Source organism: Taurulus bubalis (assembly GCF_910589615.1).
Source record: "Taurulus bubalis genome assembly, chromosome: 19".
Classification (NCBI taxonomy): Eukaryota; Metazoa; Chordata; class Actinopteri; order Perciformes; family Cottidae; genus Taurulus; species Taurulus bubalis.
The window spans coordinates 18942-33284 of record NC_136607.1 but is presented as its reverse complement, the minus strand read 5'-3'; the positions used below and the strand labels follow the sequence as shown (position 1 = coordinate 33284).

The 14343-nt window shown below is 41.5% G+C and overlaps 1 protein-coding gene across 1 annotated transcript; it reads left to right on the top strand.

Annotated features, from left to right (window-relative positions):
- Nucleotides 1–2817: 2817 nt before the first annotated feature.
- On the top strand, nt 2818–13583 carry cdk9 (cyclin-dependent kinase 9 (CDC2-related kinase)). The gene is made up of 8 exons (XM_079234767.1): nt 2818–2864; nt 3000–3113; nt 9415–9496; nt 10295–10385; nt 10524–10690; nt 11308–11479; nt 11997–12145; nt 12211–13583. Exons 1-8 carry the CDS (start codon nt 2824–2826, stop codon nt 12574–12576), a joined length of 1182 nt encoding a protein of 393 aa, XP_079090893.1. The 5' UTR covers nt 2818–2823; the 3' UTR covers nt 12577–13583.
- The last annotated feature ends 760 nt before the right edge of the window (nt 13584–14343 follow it).

The window sequence follows — 14343 nt, the reverse complement described above, 5'->3', positions numbered from 1 at the left end:
AGGGAAGATGGTTGATTATATTTCATAATTATTCATAATATAGCAGGGTTCTTACGTCATGGAAAACCTGAACAGTCATGAATTTAAAATGGTTATTTAAGGACTGGAAAAGTTTGAAAAAAATAAAATCCCCAAAGTTTAGTAAAAGTCATGTAAATGTGTTCTATTCATGTGTTCATGTAAATGTGTTATATTCATGTGTTCATGACGTTCATTTACGCTGAGTTTGAAATAATGAATATGCTTTTAAAAGAGACTCAAAATATAAGCAGGCATACATACAGGCATCTATATAAATGTTTATTCTTTTAATCAAACTATTGTCTCATTCATTTGTATCATTTAAGGTTTACTGTATGCTTTGTATTCTCATTGTTAGTTTAAATACTACATTTACTCACTTTTTACTGTTTACACCCAGATGCCACTAAATGTTTGTATTGGACATTTGGGTTAGTCGTGGTCAGGATGCGTATGAACCTCTGTGTTATTTGTATGTCATCAGGCCCTTGATCAGCAGTGGGCCTTGATGGTGTGTTGGTGATACATCCATGTGGACTGGGAACGTGTATGTTTATGACACAACAACTAACCAACTAATTAACTCATCTGAATATGGAATACCATATCAAACATTTTATACATTGAATGTACCTAGCCAGAGTTATCATTTCATTTTGCTAAACAAGTACATTTAGGGAAACTGTCAGGTCATTATGAAATAAAATGTTGAACTTAATAATTATGCATGTGATGCTTGCTTTACATGTATGCTTGCTATATTTACAGCCACAGTAATATCCACAAAAAATATTTGTATTTATTTAAAAAGACAAACGTGACTTGCCCACCTTTTGATTTTGGGGTTGAACGTTAGCTCAGACTGACAAGTAACACAATTCAATCACAATGGTCACATCTCCTGGGAACACATAGTACGACAGGTCAGCCGCCGTACAGCCGCTCATGTCCACTGGTCTCTACCTCCTTAGAGCAACCACCGTGGCACGTTTTGTTTCTCATTCATTTTATCTAAGCATGATTGCGCTGTTTTTTAAAACAAAAAGGAACTAAATGTACTCTTTCCAAATAATTACTTTTATAGTCATTTACAACAATCGGCTAAAATACAAGGATAATATCTCCACTTGTCCTCTTATAGGTGTTGGTAAGTGCCACGAGCTGCCAGTGCCCATAGTCACAGGAGTGCCCCCACTAGTCAGAGGATAACACTGTTCAGACTACTGCCACTAGTCAGAGTCTCCCACCTGTAGGCGGACTCGTCCCCACCAGAGATGAGTCCAGTGAGGGTGGTGTCATCCTTCAGGAGCTTGACGGACTGGTGACTGGAGGTGCAGCTGCTGGTGTACAGGGAGAAGAGGGGAACCGGTGCTGATGGTCCCAGAGACGTGTTTCCCCAGCTTCACGTGCTGCTTCCTGTCTGACAGGAAGTCTGTGATCCACCTGCAGGTGGAGTCGGGCACGTACAACTGGAAGAGCTTGTCCTGCAGCAGAGACGGGATGATGGTGTTGAAGGCAGAGCTGAAGTCCACTATCTGATGCAGAGTGTTTCTGTTCTTTAAGGACAGGTTTCCAAACCAAAGAAACAGACTTGTCAGTGTCAGTTGGCAGTGGCACTCTGCAGATGCCAGGGAAAGTTCATCCTGCGGCAGCAGATTCCTGCATGGACTCGCTTGTCCTTGGTCTCCCAGCAGTTCAGCTGCTGAATGGAACAAATGGTTACATTTCCCATCCACTCCGTTGGGTCCTGTTTATATTCACGGTCTGGGTCTACGTGTGGATCCTAAAGTGCATCCTCAGTGGATTAGAATCTATATCGTGAGGTTATAATGTCACTCTCAAGAGAGGTGAGCGTGTTCAGCTGGTGGGGAAACCATTCTAGTGTTGTGCTTAGACAAAAGTCTCCTAACAATAAAGTGACATAGTGGTGTATGACATGATATGATATGGTAAAGGATTACAAATAAATGTAATTAAAAAGGCTGGTAACGTATACATATTATGGTATATAAGTGTAATATAGTAAAGCTGATTAGTTGATGTCTTGTTGAATTACATTCTGTGTACACACTGAGTGGGCTGTCTGTATTTCTATATCTGTATTTTTAGTAGGATCAATAAAAGAAAGAAACATATTCTCAACACTGCTGATCATTGTTTACATCCTTTCAAACAGGTTGTCAGTGGACAGCAGAAGAGAGCAATCAGCTTTAGTGAAATAGTTCAGATTCTGCAGCTGCAATACAAAGAATACAAGCTGGTCTTTTAGCTGGAGGTGTCATGTCTTATTGGACTCACAACCATTAGGAATAGATGTACATTCCTGTCGGAGTAGAGGGAAATGAACTTGCAGATGAACTTGCCAAGAGCACAACATGATGTTTTAGAAGCAAAATCAGTAACGCAGAACGGAATAATGACAATAAGGGTAGAAATGATAAGAGACTGTTGAAGATGTGCTGGTGAGGTAATGTGCTACAGGGAGGAGCAGAACGGCTGTATGGCAGGTCTTAAAAGAATGGAACAGGGTTAATATTCAGAATATAACTTCTCTGTCTCTGTTTTATATACATTTAAAATTCATAATAATGCATTTTGTGTGTTTAAAATGACAATCGTCATAAAGTCATGACGTTACACACTCCGGTACAGTAGGGGGCGCCATGCACCTAAACGTTGGTTTGTAGTCCACCAATAAACTGAAAAGAAGAAGAAGAAGAAGAAGAAGAAGAAGAAGAAGAACACCGAAGTCTCTGAGCATGCGCAGTACGTAGCAGGGTAGTGCGCAGACTCGAATCAAGGATGCAGCGAGACAAAACAAGCAACGCCGGCGTGGCTGAAAAGTAAGAATAAAGCTATTTACAGCTCAACTTTTAAAACTTTTGTGTTTTAATAAATGTAACTACTGTGGGTCGTGTTCCATGTCGCTGGCTTCTAACCATAATGCTCTAATATGAAGCACATTAATGTCTCCTCAGGCCCGACCGGGAGGCCGCCATAATGTCCAAATACTACGATGGAGTGGAGTTTCCTTTCTGTGACGAGTTCTCCAAATATGAAAAGATGGCGAAAATAGGACAAGGAACCTTCGGGTGAGTCTCACGCTGTGTGTGTGTGTGTGTGTGTGTGTGTGTGTGTGTGTGTGTGTGTGTGTGTGTGTGTGTGTGTGTGTGTGTGTGTGTGTGTGTGATGTTAAGCCTAGTTTATGGTTCGTCGTCACGCCGTCGTTGAGCATTCGAAGTTCTGCGTCGAGGGAACGCGTTGCCTGCAATTACCGCCATGCCACCAGGGGGTGTGGCTGTGTGGTTGTGTGGTTTCAGGGGTTATAGCCGAATTCCGGTCACAGTAAACAATGGAGACCAAGTTGGAGCGGCTGCATTAAAGTTGGAGCTCATCAATATTGAAGAGCAAATGCTTATATTGCAAATGTTGAAGCGCAGGCGACAGAGAAGACGTTTGCGGAGGTGGTCTGTACGACCACTAAACCGGTCGAGGCTGGGAAAAAGCAACTGCCGGAAATTACGTTCTGAGCGGACCAATCACAGCGCTTGCGGTCCGCGTCAACGCGACGCGTAGTTAGGATTGTTTGGAGGTGCGCGTCAGGCTACGGCGTAGGGGTCTGCGTCGACGGCGTAGGGGTCTGCGTCGACGGCGTAGGGGTCTGCGTCGACGGCGTAGGGGTCTGCGTCGACGGCGTAGGGGTCTGCGTCGACGGCGTAGGGGTCTGCGTCGACGGCGTAGGGGTCTGCGTCGACGGCGTAGGGGTCTGCGTCGACGGCGTAGGGGTCTGCGTCGAACAGCGAAGGTACGCCGTCGACCTGACGGAGAACCATAAACTAGGCTTAACGTTACAGGCCGCTCTGTCCCCGTAGGTCTGCTGTCGTCGTTACTGCAGCAGTTGAGAATACAAGTGGACACTAGCTGTCCTCGTGATGACGTCATGTTTAATTAATGTAAACCTTATGTACACAGTCTGGTCTAAAGAGACCATAAGCTACTTATCTGTTTTCCTCTGCGTTCAAAGCGTTTTAAAGTGTAGCTCACAGACCTGGTCTGAGTGGTGATTGTAGTTTATAGAGATAAGTTGTAGTCTGAAGGTTATGTAGTCTTTTATAACTTACTACACTTGTAAGTGGAAAGTATTAACTCGTATAATAAAGATTCAACTGTACATGTTAGTTGTAACTATGAACAAGATTAGGATCATATTCCTTTGTTTTTCTAAATGATTGTAAGCAAAGTGTTTATTAGTTATAATATTCTTACAGCGAGGTGTTCACAGTGTTTATTAGTTATAATATTCTTACAGCGAGGTGTTCACAGTGTTTATTAGTTATAATATTCTTACAGCGAGGTGTTCAGTGTTTATTAGTTATAATATTCTTACAGCGAGGTGTTCAGTGTTTATTAGTTATAATATTCTTACAGCGAGGTGTTCAGTGTTTATTAGTTATAATATTCTTACAGCGAGGTGTTTATTAGGGCCCGAGTACTGACGTAGTCAGATCGAGGACCTATTGAAATGCAAAGTATTATTATTATTATTATTATTCTTATTCCCGACCTATGTGCAGGGAAAAGAGGTGCTTGGGATAAACCTACATTCTTCAAACTTTGCACACCCATCAGACTCGGCGAAAATTTTAATATAATTTGGGTGTCGACCAAAAGTCTGAGAAAATGTCTCTATAGCGCCCCCTTTAGGCAGAAAGGCTACGCTTTTTGCCAACTATGGCCGATTGACTTGAAATTTTACACACATGTCCGGGTGGGACTGCTCTACAAAAAACTCATCCGTGAAATTAAAATGCGCCTAATTAGATTTTCCGCCATTTTGAATTTTGTAAAAAACACATTTTTGCCCATTCCTCCTAAACGCTGGGTCCGTTTCTTACGAAATTTTCTGTGAATCATCATTGGCTCAATGTAATCAAACGGTATTGTCAACCGTGTTGATATCTCATTGCGTTCAGAAGTTATTAACCAATTAACCTCTTAGGGTCGTGGCTCAATATGTCAATACACATAACTTCCTACTTACTTGGCCTATCTTCACAAACTTTGTAGCATATGTCAACATCGTGTCCCTTAACGTACCCAAATTGTTTCATAATATTCAAACACTAGAGGGCGCTGCAGTGAACCTTAAGACATTGGTAATGCATCACCTTGAAGATTGTAAGGATCCGTTGAACGGCGTAGCGTCGGTCCATCGCAGAAGTTTGATCCTTCGCCATGACCGAATAAACCGATGTAACTCGACTCCACATGATAAGATCCTTTCCAGGTTTCACATGTTTGATCAGCCTCCAGGCCTGAAGACATGTGCAGTCTAATTTTTAATTAGAGTCATAGCGCCACCTAATGGCAACATGAAGTAAATATTTCTATACTTTGGCTTGCTTCTCTTAGTCGGTCAATCAGATCAACTTCCAATTACTTCTAGACAAACATAAGACTTTCATGATGTCAGCCCCTAAAGCTTTTGATTTTTTGTGTAACGCTGTTGCCGTGGCGCCCCATCCTTCGCGGTCAACAACGCAGGTACTTTTGAGGGACTAAGCATGCTCGAAACGTAACTAAACTTGGCACACACATTTAAAGGCAAAGATGTAGTTGCCTGATATGACTTGAATGACTCAAAACTGGAACTTCGGCTCGATAGCGCCCCCTACAAATATTCAATTAAGCAGCCCCAGCGCTACGGTTGACCTACATGTATGAAACTGGCTAGGAATATGTAACACATGTAAACTTAGAAATAACTCTCTTGGGACCATGCTCTAAACCGTACAGGAAGTCAGATAGCGCCCCCTAAAAAAACGTGTTTTTTTTTGACAACCTGTGAGTTGTGAAAGCCCACAGTTTTTGCCCCCTATCACCAATTGACCTGAAATTTGGCACACATGTCCGGTTGTGTCTGCTCTACAAAAAAGTACGCGGTCGCACTATAGTCCGCCTACTTAGAATTTCCATCATTTTGAATTTTGATGAAAACTATTTTTTCCTCAAATCTTCCTAAACGCTGGCTTCGATTTTTACAAAATTCTCTGTGGATAATTAAAGGTTCAATTTCATAAAAATATATCAAAAGCTTGTTTGTATCTCATTGTGTTCAAAAGAAAAGGAGCCATTAACTTCTTAGGGGTAAATTCAACTAAATTCAACAAAGCAGCCCTCGCAGTACGTTCAACATAGATATACAATATTTGATAGGCGTATGTACCACATATTAACTTAAAAATAACTCTCTTGGGACCATGCTCTAAACCGTACCAGAAGTCGGACAATTTCATTTTCGTCCTTCATTTCCAGTTCAAATTGCCATAGTTTCCCAGTAGGTGGCGCTCTGACTATGAGTTCATATTGGCATGCAGAAGTCTTCCAGCCATGCCTCTCATAAAGCATGTTAACTTTGGAACAGTTTTGACAAAGTACAGTGGAGTTACAACAGCTTGCTGCATGATCACGAACCATATGCAATAGTCGTCACACCACTTCCACGCCGTTCCATGAAACCTCAAGCTTTTGATCACTTTTAATACATATTTTTATCTTTTATATATATACTTACATGTACAAAATATATATACATATATTCCATTTTCCAGAGGTCAACCTTTCTGCGAAAAAGAGGAAATACGTGTCTGTCATCACATCAAATGACAGAACTCAGTTTGCGCTTCCCAGATCTTTCTGCCATTGAGAACGAATTCAAGCTGTTCTCGACTCTTGATGATGCAGAAGAAGTGAAGAGAGTCTGAACTAGAACTGATGGAGATGCAGTGATGAATCTCTGAAGAACCAGCTTCACTTTCTCTCCCTACCGACTTCTACTGGAGCTTGGAAAAGGCCAAATTTCCTCTGATGTGATTTACATACATACATACATACATACATACATACATACATAATTGACCTCATTTGGCCATATACCTCACCTGAGTAGCCCAGACTTTCATATATTTTTCTGTTTGTGGCCCTCGGTGAAAAACGCTTTGACACCCCAGATATTCTTACAGCGAGGTGTTCAGTGTTTATTAGTTGTAATATTCTTACAGCGAGGTGTTCAGTGTTTATTAGTTATAATATTCTTACAGCGAGGTGTTTATTAGTTATAATATTCTTACAGCGAGGTGTTTATTAGTTATAATATTCTTACAGCGAGGTGTTCAGTGTTTATTAGTTATAATATTCTTACAGCGAGGTGTTTATTAGTTATAATATTCTTACAGCGAGGTGTTTATTAGTTATAATATTCTTACAGCGAGGTGTTTATTAGTTATAATATTCTTACAGCGAGGTGTTTATTAGTTATAATATTCTTACAGCGAGGTGTTCAGTGTTTATTAGTTGTAATATTCTTACAGCGAGGTGTTCACAGTGTTTATTAGATATAATATTCTTACAGCGAGGTGTTCACAGTGTTTATTAGTTATAATATTCTTACAGCGAGGTGTTCAGTGTTTATTAGTTATAATATTCTTACAGCGAGGTGTTCACAGTGTTTATTAGTTATAATATTCTTACAGCGAGGTGTTCAGTGTTTATTAGTTATAATATTCTTACAGCGAGGTGTTCAGTGTTTATTAGTTATAATATTCTTACAGCGAGGTGTTCAGTGTTTATTAGTTATAATATTCTTACAGCGAGGTGTTTATTAGTTATAATATTCTTACAGCGAGGTGTTTATTAGTTGTAATATTCTTACAGCGAGGTGTTCAGTGTTTATTAGTTATAATATTCTTACAGCGAGGTGTTCAGTGTTTATTAGTTATAATATTCTTACAGCGAGGTGTTTATTAGTTGTAATATTCTTACAGCGAGGTGTTCACAGTGTTTATTAGTTATAATATTCTTACAGCGAGGTGTTCAGTGTTTATTAGTTATAATATTCTTACAGCGAGGTGTTTATTAGTTGTAATATTCTTACAGCGAGGTGTTCAGTGTTTATTAGTTATAATATTCTTACAGCGAGGTGTTTATTAGTTGTAATATTCTTACAGCGAGGTGTTCACAGTGTTTATTAGTTATAATATTCTTACAGCGAGGTGTTCAGTGTTTATTAGTTATAATATTCTTACAGCGAGGTGTTTATTAGTTGTAATATTCTTACAGCGAGGTGTTCAGTGTTTATTAGTTATAATATTCTTACAGCGAGGTGTTTATTAGTTGTAATATTCTTACAGCGAGGTGTTCAGTGTTTATTAGTTATAATATTCTTACAGCGAGGTGTTTATTAGTTGTAATATTCTTACAGCGAGGTGTTTATTAGTTGTAATATTCTTACAGCGAGGTGTTCAGTGTTTATTAGTTGTAATATTCTTACAGCGAGGTGTTCAGTGTTTATTAGTTGTAATATTCTTACAGCGAGGTGTTTATTAGTTATAATATTCTTACAGCGAGGTGTTTATTAGTTATAATATTCTTACAGCGAGGTGTTTATTAGTTATAATATTCTTACAGCGAGGTGTTTATTAGTTATAATATTCTTACAGCGAGGTATTTATTAGTTATAATATTCTTACAGCGAGGTGTTTATTAGTTATAATATTCTTACAGCGAGGTATTTATTAGTTATAATATTCTTACAGCGAGGTGTTTATTAGTTATAATATTCTTACAGCGAGGTGTTTATTAGTTATAATATTTTTACAGCGAGGTGTTTATTAGTTATAATATTCTTACAGCGAGGTGTTTATTAGTTATAATATTCTTACAGCGAGGTGTTTATTAGTTATAATATTCTCACAGCGAGGTGTTTATTAGTTATAATATTCTTACAGCGAGGTGTTCAGTGTTTATTAGTTGTAATATTCTTACAGCGAGGTGTTTATTAGTTGTAATATTCTTACAGCGAGGTGTTCACAGTGTTTATTAGTTGTAATATTCTTACAGGGAGGTGTTCACAGTGTTTATTAGTTGTAATATTCTTACAGGGAGGTGTTCACAGTGTTTATTAGTTGTAATATTCTTACAGGGAGGTGTTTATTAGTTATAATATTCTCACAGCGAGGTGTTTATTAGTTATAATATTCTTACAGCGAGGTGTTCACAGTGTTTATTAGTTGTAATATTCTTACAGGGAGGTGTTCACAGTGTTTATTAGTTGTAATATTCTTACAGGGAGGTGTTCACAGTGTTTATTAGTTGTAATATTCTTACAGGGAGGTGTTTATTAGTTATAATATTCTCACAGCGAGGTGTTTATTAGTTATAATATTCTTACAGCGAGGTGTTCAAAGTGTTTATTAGTTGTAATATTCTTACAGGGAGGTGTTCACAGTGTTTATTAGTTGTAATATTCTTACAGCGAGGTGTTCACAGTGTTTATTAGTTGTAATATTCTTACAGGGAGGTGTTCAGTGTTTATTAGTTGTAATATTCTTACAGGGAGGTGTTCAAAGCAAAGCACAGACAGACTGGGAAGAAGGTCGCCCTGAAGAAAGTCCTGATGGAGAACGAGAAGGAAGGGGTGAGAAACGCTCCTGATGATGAAGAAGAACTAGTTGATGTGGAGTCAGCGTTGGTTCCACATGACAGTTTCTGGTTACAGGTTGAGTCTTATTGCAGTTATTATATTATTATAAGTCACTAAAGGGAAAGCCTCCTAGTGGATGAAGGCAGACTGAGGCTCTGTTTCAGAGTCTGTTCAACAGGCCCACTGTCTTTTCTTCACATGTTATAAACAAAGACTATAATGTTGATAAATACAAAGACGTATCACATATTCCACTCAAACTGGCAAATACAGAGAGGACAGCTGGCAATAAATCACTGAGTTCATAGTGTAGATGAAGAGCTTTATAACCTCACTGCTTCATCTAGAACTCAATACACTATAACTACACGCCTGTTATATTCACGTGTTCTTCTGTAGTGTGATCATATTTAAGCCTTATTCTTTCACCTGTAAACCCGGCAGTGTGGAACGCATCAAAGTGCTAAGAAGGTTTCTTCATAACTTCTGTTAAAGCACAGCATACTTTAACGTGACGATGCCCTGTGAGTGGACGGAGGATAGAACGGATCCAAGTCCAGTTAGTGAGGCGTTCAGGGACGTAGATCATCCCTGAAGCAGGACCACAAACCCAGAGTTAACCCTGAAGTGAACCTGAACTCTGAGTTGCTTCAAGAGCAGCTGGTCAGTTTGTTCACTGAGTTAGTCGTTGCTCTGGCCTCAGGAAGCTCAGGAAGCTGAGTGTTGACAACAAGCTGCTTCCTCTTCTACACCAGTGTCTCTTTAGTCATTACAGGGTTTCCTCTGTTGCAGTTCCCCATCACAGCTCTCAGAGAGATCAAGATCCTGCAGCTCCTCAAACACGAGAACGTGGTCAACCTGATAGAGATCTGCAGAACCAAAGGTTGGTGTCAAGTCTCCCGTCTTCCTCCATCTCTGCTCTCTTGTTACTGAACGTCTTCCTCCAGTGGAGCAGGAAGCTGTGCTGCTAAACATTTCTCTGTTGGGTGTTTTCATAGTTTTCCTGTCCTTGTTCTTGAAGCTACTCAGTTCAACAGATACAAAGGCAGCATCTACCTGGTGTTTGACTTCTGTGAGCACGACCTGGCCGGGCTGCTGAGCAACGCCAACGTAAAGTTCACCCTGGCAGAGATCAAGAAGGTCATGCAGATGCTGCTCAACGGGCTGTACTACATCCACAGGAACAAGGTGAGCGGCTCTGGGCTCTGAAGGAAAGGTTAACCCTTCAGGGCCTTTTCTAGATTTTACATTTCTTAAATTCACCTTTAGAGGCTCTTGCATATGATACATACATGTGTTAATCTAACATGTGCATAGCAGTCTCGGCTCTCTGTTAATAAGGCACCACCAGGCTCAAGTGTAAAGGGATAATATGATTATATGAAAACATAACTTTACTCATGTGGATGAACTGTTTAGGTGATAGACATTGTTTTACCAAAGGTCTTAGGGTCACAAAGTAGTGAAATAATGAATAACATGTGTTGTCTGTCACTGCTTTCACACAACACTTCTACTCAAAAAACACAACACACAATTTAGTATTAGACATTTATTTGTCAGCTTTAGGGCCATTTGATCTCTTTACACTTGAGCCTCAGGACAACAGAGCCTCATTATAGAGCCGAGTCTAATAGAGCGGAGTCTGTATCACATGCAGTGCCTTAAAGGTGACTTTAAATGCCCTCAGACCCCATTCTTTAAAGCAGGTGGTGAGGACCAGTGTGTTGTATCCTGTTACACCTTAAGACCCAAGGAATCACCTACTGGCATGATTACTCTGTCTCATGTCTTGTGTTGATCAGATCCTTCACAGAGACATGAAGGCCGCCAACGTGCTGATCACCAGAGACGGCGTCCTGAAGCTGGCAGACTTTGGTTTGGCTCGAGCCTTCAGTCTGGCTAAGAACAGCCAAGGGAACCGCTACACCAACCGAGTGGTGACGCTGTGGTACCGGCCTCCAGAGCTGCTGCTGGGTGAGAGCACGACCTGTGACCTCTGTTCATGGAGGCAACATGACCTGTGACCTCTGTTCATGGAGGCAACATGACCTGTGACCTCTGTTCATGGAGGCAACATGACCTGTGACCTCTGTTCATGGAGGCAACATGACCTGTGACCTCTGTTCATGGAGGCAACATGACCTGTGACCTCTGTTCATGGAGGCAACATGACCTGTGACCTCTGTTCATGGAGGCAACATGACCTGTGACCTCTGTTCATGGAGGCAACATGACCTGTGACCTCTGTTCATGGAGGCAACATGACCTGTGACCTCTGTTCATGGAGGCAACATGACCTGTGACCTCTGTTCATGGAGGCAGAGCAACATGACCTGTGACCTCTGTTCATGGAGGCAGTGTTGTGTACAGCCCTCACACAGTTAATTTCTTCTTCTCTCATCATCATCGACAGAAAGGCATTCATTCTGTACCACAGCTCTCTGACGCTGAGTCTACAAAGTGCATCACACCTGCTTCTTCCTCCCGACAGGTGAGCGAGACTACGGCCCGCCCATCGACCTGTGGGGAGCCGGCTGCATCATGGCAGAGATGTGGACCAGAAGTCCCATAATGCAAGGCAACACTGAGCAGCACCAGCTCACCCTCATCAGCCAGCTGTGTGGCTCCATCACCGCTGAGGTAAGACGAGCCCCACGGGAGCAGGAAGGCTCACTGACTGCATGCTGAACGCTGTCTGTCTACAGGTGTGGCCTGGCGTGGATAAGAAGTACGAGCTGTATCAGAAGATGGAGCTGCCTAAAGGCCAGAAGAGGAAGGTGAAGGACCGCCTCAAGGCCTACGTCAAAGACCCGTACGCTCTGGACCTGATCGACAAGCTGCTGGTCCTGGACCCGGCGCAGCGCATTGACAGCGACGACGCGCTCAACCACGACTTCTTCTGGTCCGACCCCATGCCGTCGGACCTGAAGAACATGCTCTCCACCCACAACACCTCCATGTTCGAATACCTGGCCCCACCCCGGCGGAGAGGCCACATGCCGCAGCAGCAGCCCAACCAGAACAGGAACCCGGCCACCACCAGCCAGACGGAGTTTGACCGAGTGTTTTAGAGTTTTATGAGTCGCAGGTGACCAGGACTTTAATGTGCAGGTGATGCAGAGCCTCTGAGAGCCACGGCATTACATCCACCTGAGTGTTTGTCTCCAGGTGATGAAGATGTTGAACCCGTGGCTCGCTGTGTTCACGGCCACAGACGGTTTTAATTTGTATTAGTTTTGGAACGATTCCGGCTTTTCTTTTCTTTTTTCACACACAATTATCATTGTTTTCGTATTTGAGGTTTTTATTTATATTAAGAAAGTGAGAAACTTTTATTTAAACCATTTTACACACATACTACATAAATGGCCAAATGTAACATATCCAAAATAAAGTGGTTATTGCTCAACCGTTCAATGTGTGAAATAGAATGTACGTTATGAGCTGGTGTTCCTGTGTGACTGACGGAGCACATGGAGGCACACTGTTGCACTGCATCATGGGTAGCTACCCTTCCACTGCTGCACTGCATCATGGGTAGCTACCCTTCCACTGGAAGACTGCTGGAGGTAGAATCAGAGCTCATGGGCAATAAAGCAGTCAGTCAGATGACCGCTTCATGGCTTTAGATGACCGTGATACTTCACAAGAAGAAGCTCTTAAAGACCGATGAGTGAACCTCTTCCCCAAAGCTGCAACCGGCAGGAAACATTCTCCATTAACTCTTTATCTGGTCTTATTGTTTCTGAAACATGTTTTAGTACGTTGGAATACATTTGGCAATGAGGAATTCTCGTGGCAAAACCTGGGTTGGGTTTTAAAACAAAATGCTCAAATATCAAACAAATGAACAGTAAATTAAATGTACAGTGTGTGTGTATATATATACACACACACACAGGCTTGCAAAAGTATTCATACCCCTTGAACGTTTCCACATTTTGTCACATTACACGCCACAAACATGAATATTTTATTGGAATTTTATGTGAAAGACAACACAAAGTGTCACACAATTGTGACGTACAAAGAAAATTATACTTGATTTTAAATGTTTTTCACAAATAAAAAAAACTGAAAAGTGCAGTGTGCAAAATGATTCAGCCCCTTTTCTCTGAGTGCAAAAAAGTGCCTTCAGAAGTTGCCTGATGACTTCTGAATGATTGAATGTTGACCGAATGACTAAATAGAGTACACCTGTGTGTCATCTAATCTCAGTACAAATACAGCTGTTCTGTGACACCTCAGAGGTTTGTGAAGAGAATACTGGGGAGCAAACAGGACCATGAAGTCCAAGGAACACACCAGACAGGTCAGAGATAAAGTTGTGGAGAAGTTTAAAGCAGGGTTAGGCTATAAAAAGATTTCCCAAGCTTTGAACATGTCACGGAGCACTGTTCAATCCATTATCCGGAAATGGAAAGAGTACGGCACAACTGCAAACCTACCAAGACACGGCCGTCCACCTAAACTTACAGGCCGAACAAGGAGAGCACTGACAGAGATGCAGCCAAGAGGCCCATGGTGACTCTGGACCAACTGCAGAGATCCACAGCTCAGGTGGGGGATCTGTCCACAGGACAACTATTGGGCTCCACTCCACAAATCTGGCCTTTATGGAAGAGTGGCAAGAAGAAAGCCATTGTTAAAAGAAAACCATAAGATGTCCCGTTTGCAGTTTGCCAGAAACCATGTGGGGGACACAGCAAACATGTGGAAGAAGGTGCTCTGGTCAGATGAGACCAAAATTGAACTTTTTAGCCTAAATGCAAAACATTATGTGTGGCGGAAACCTAACACTGCACATCACCCTGAACACACCACCCCCACTGTCAGAC

Coding starts and splice junctions, on each gene's coding strand:
- cdk9 (XM_079234767.1), top strand. CDS start 2,824: ATGCAGCGAGACAAAACAAGCAACGCCGGCGTGGCTGAAAA. Junction 3,114..9,414: donor ATAGGACAAGGAACCTTCGG/GTGAGTCTCACG, acceptor ATATTCTTACAG/GGAGGTGTTCAAAGCAAAGC. Junction 10,691..11,307: donor ACTACATCCACAGGAACAAG/GTGAGCGGCTCT, acceptor TGTGTTGATCAG/ATCCTTCACAGAGACATGAA.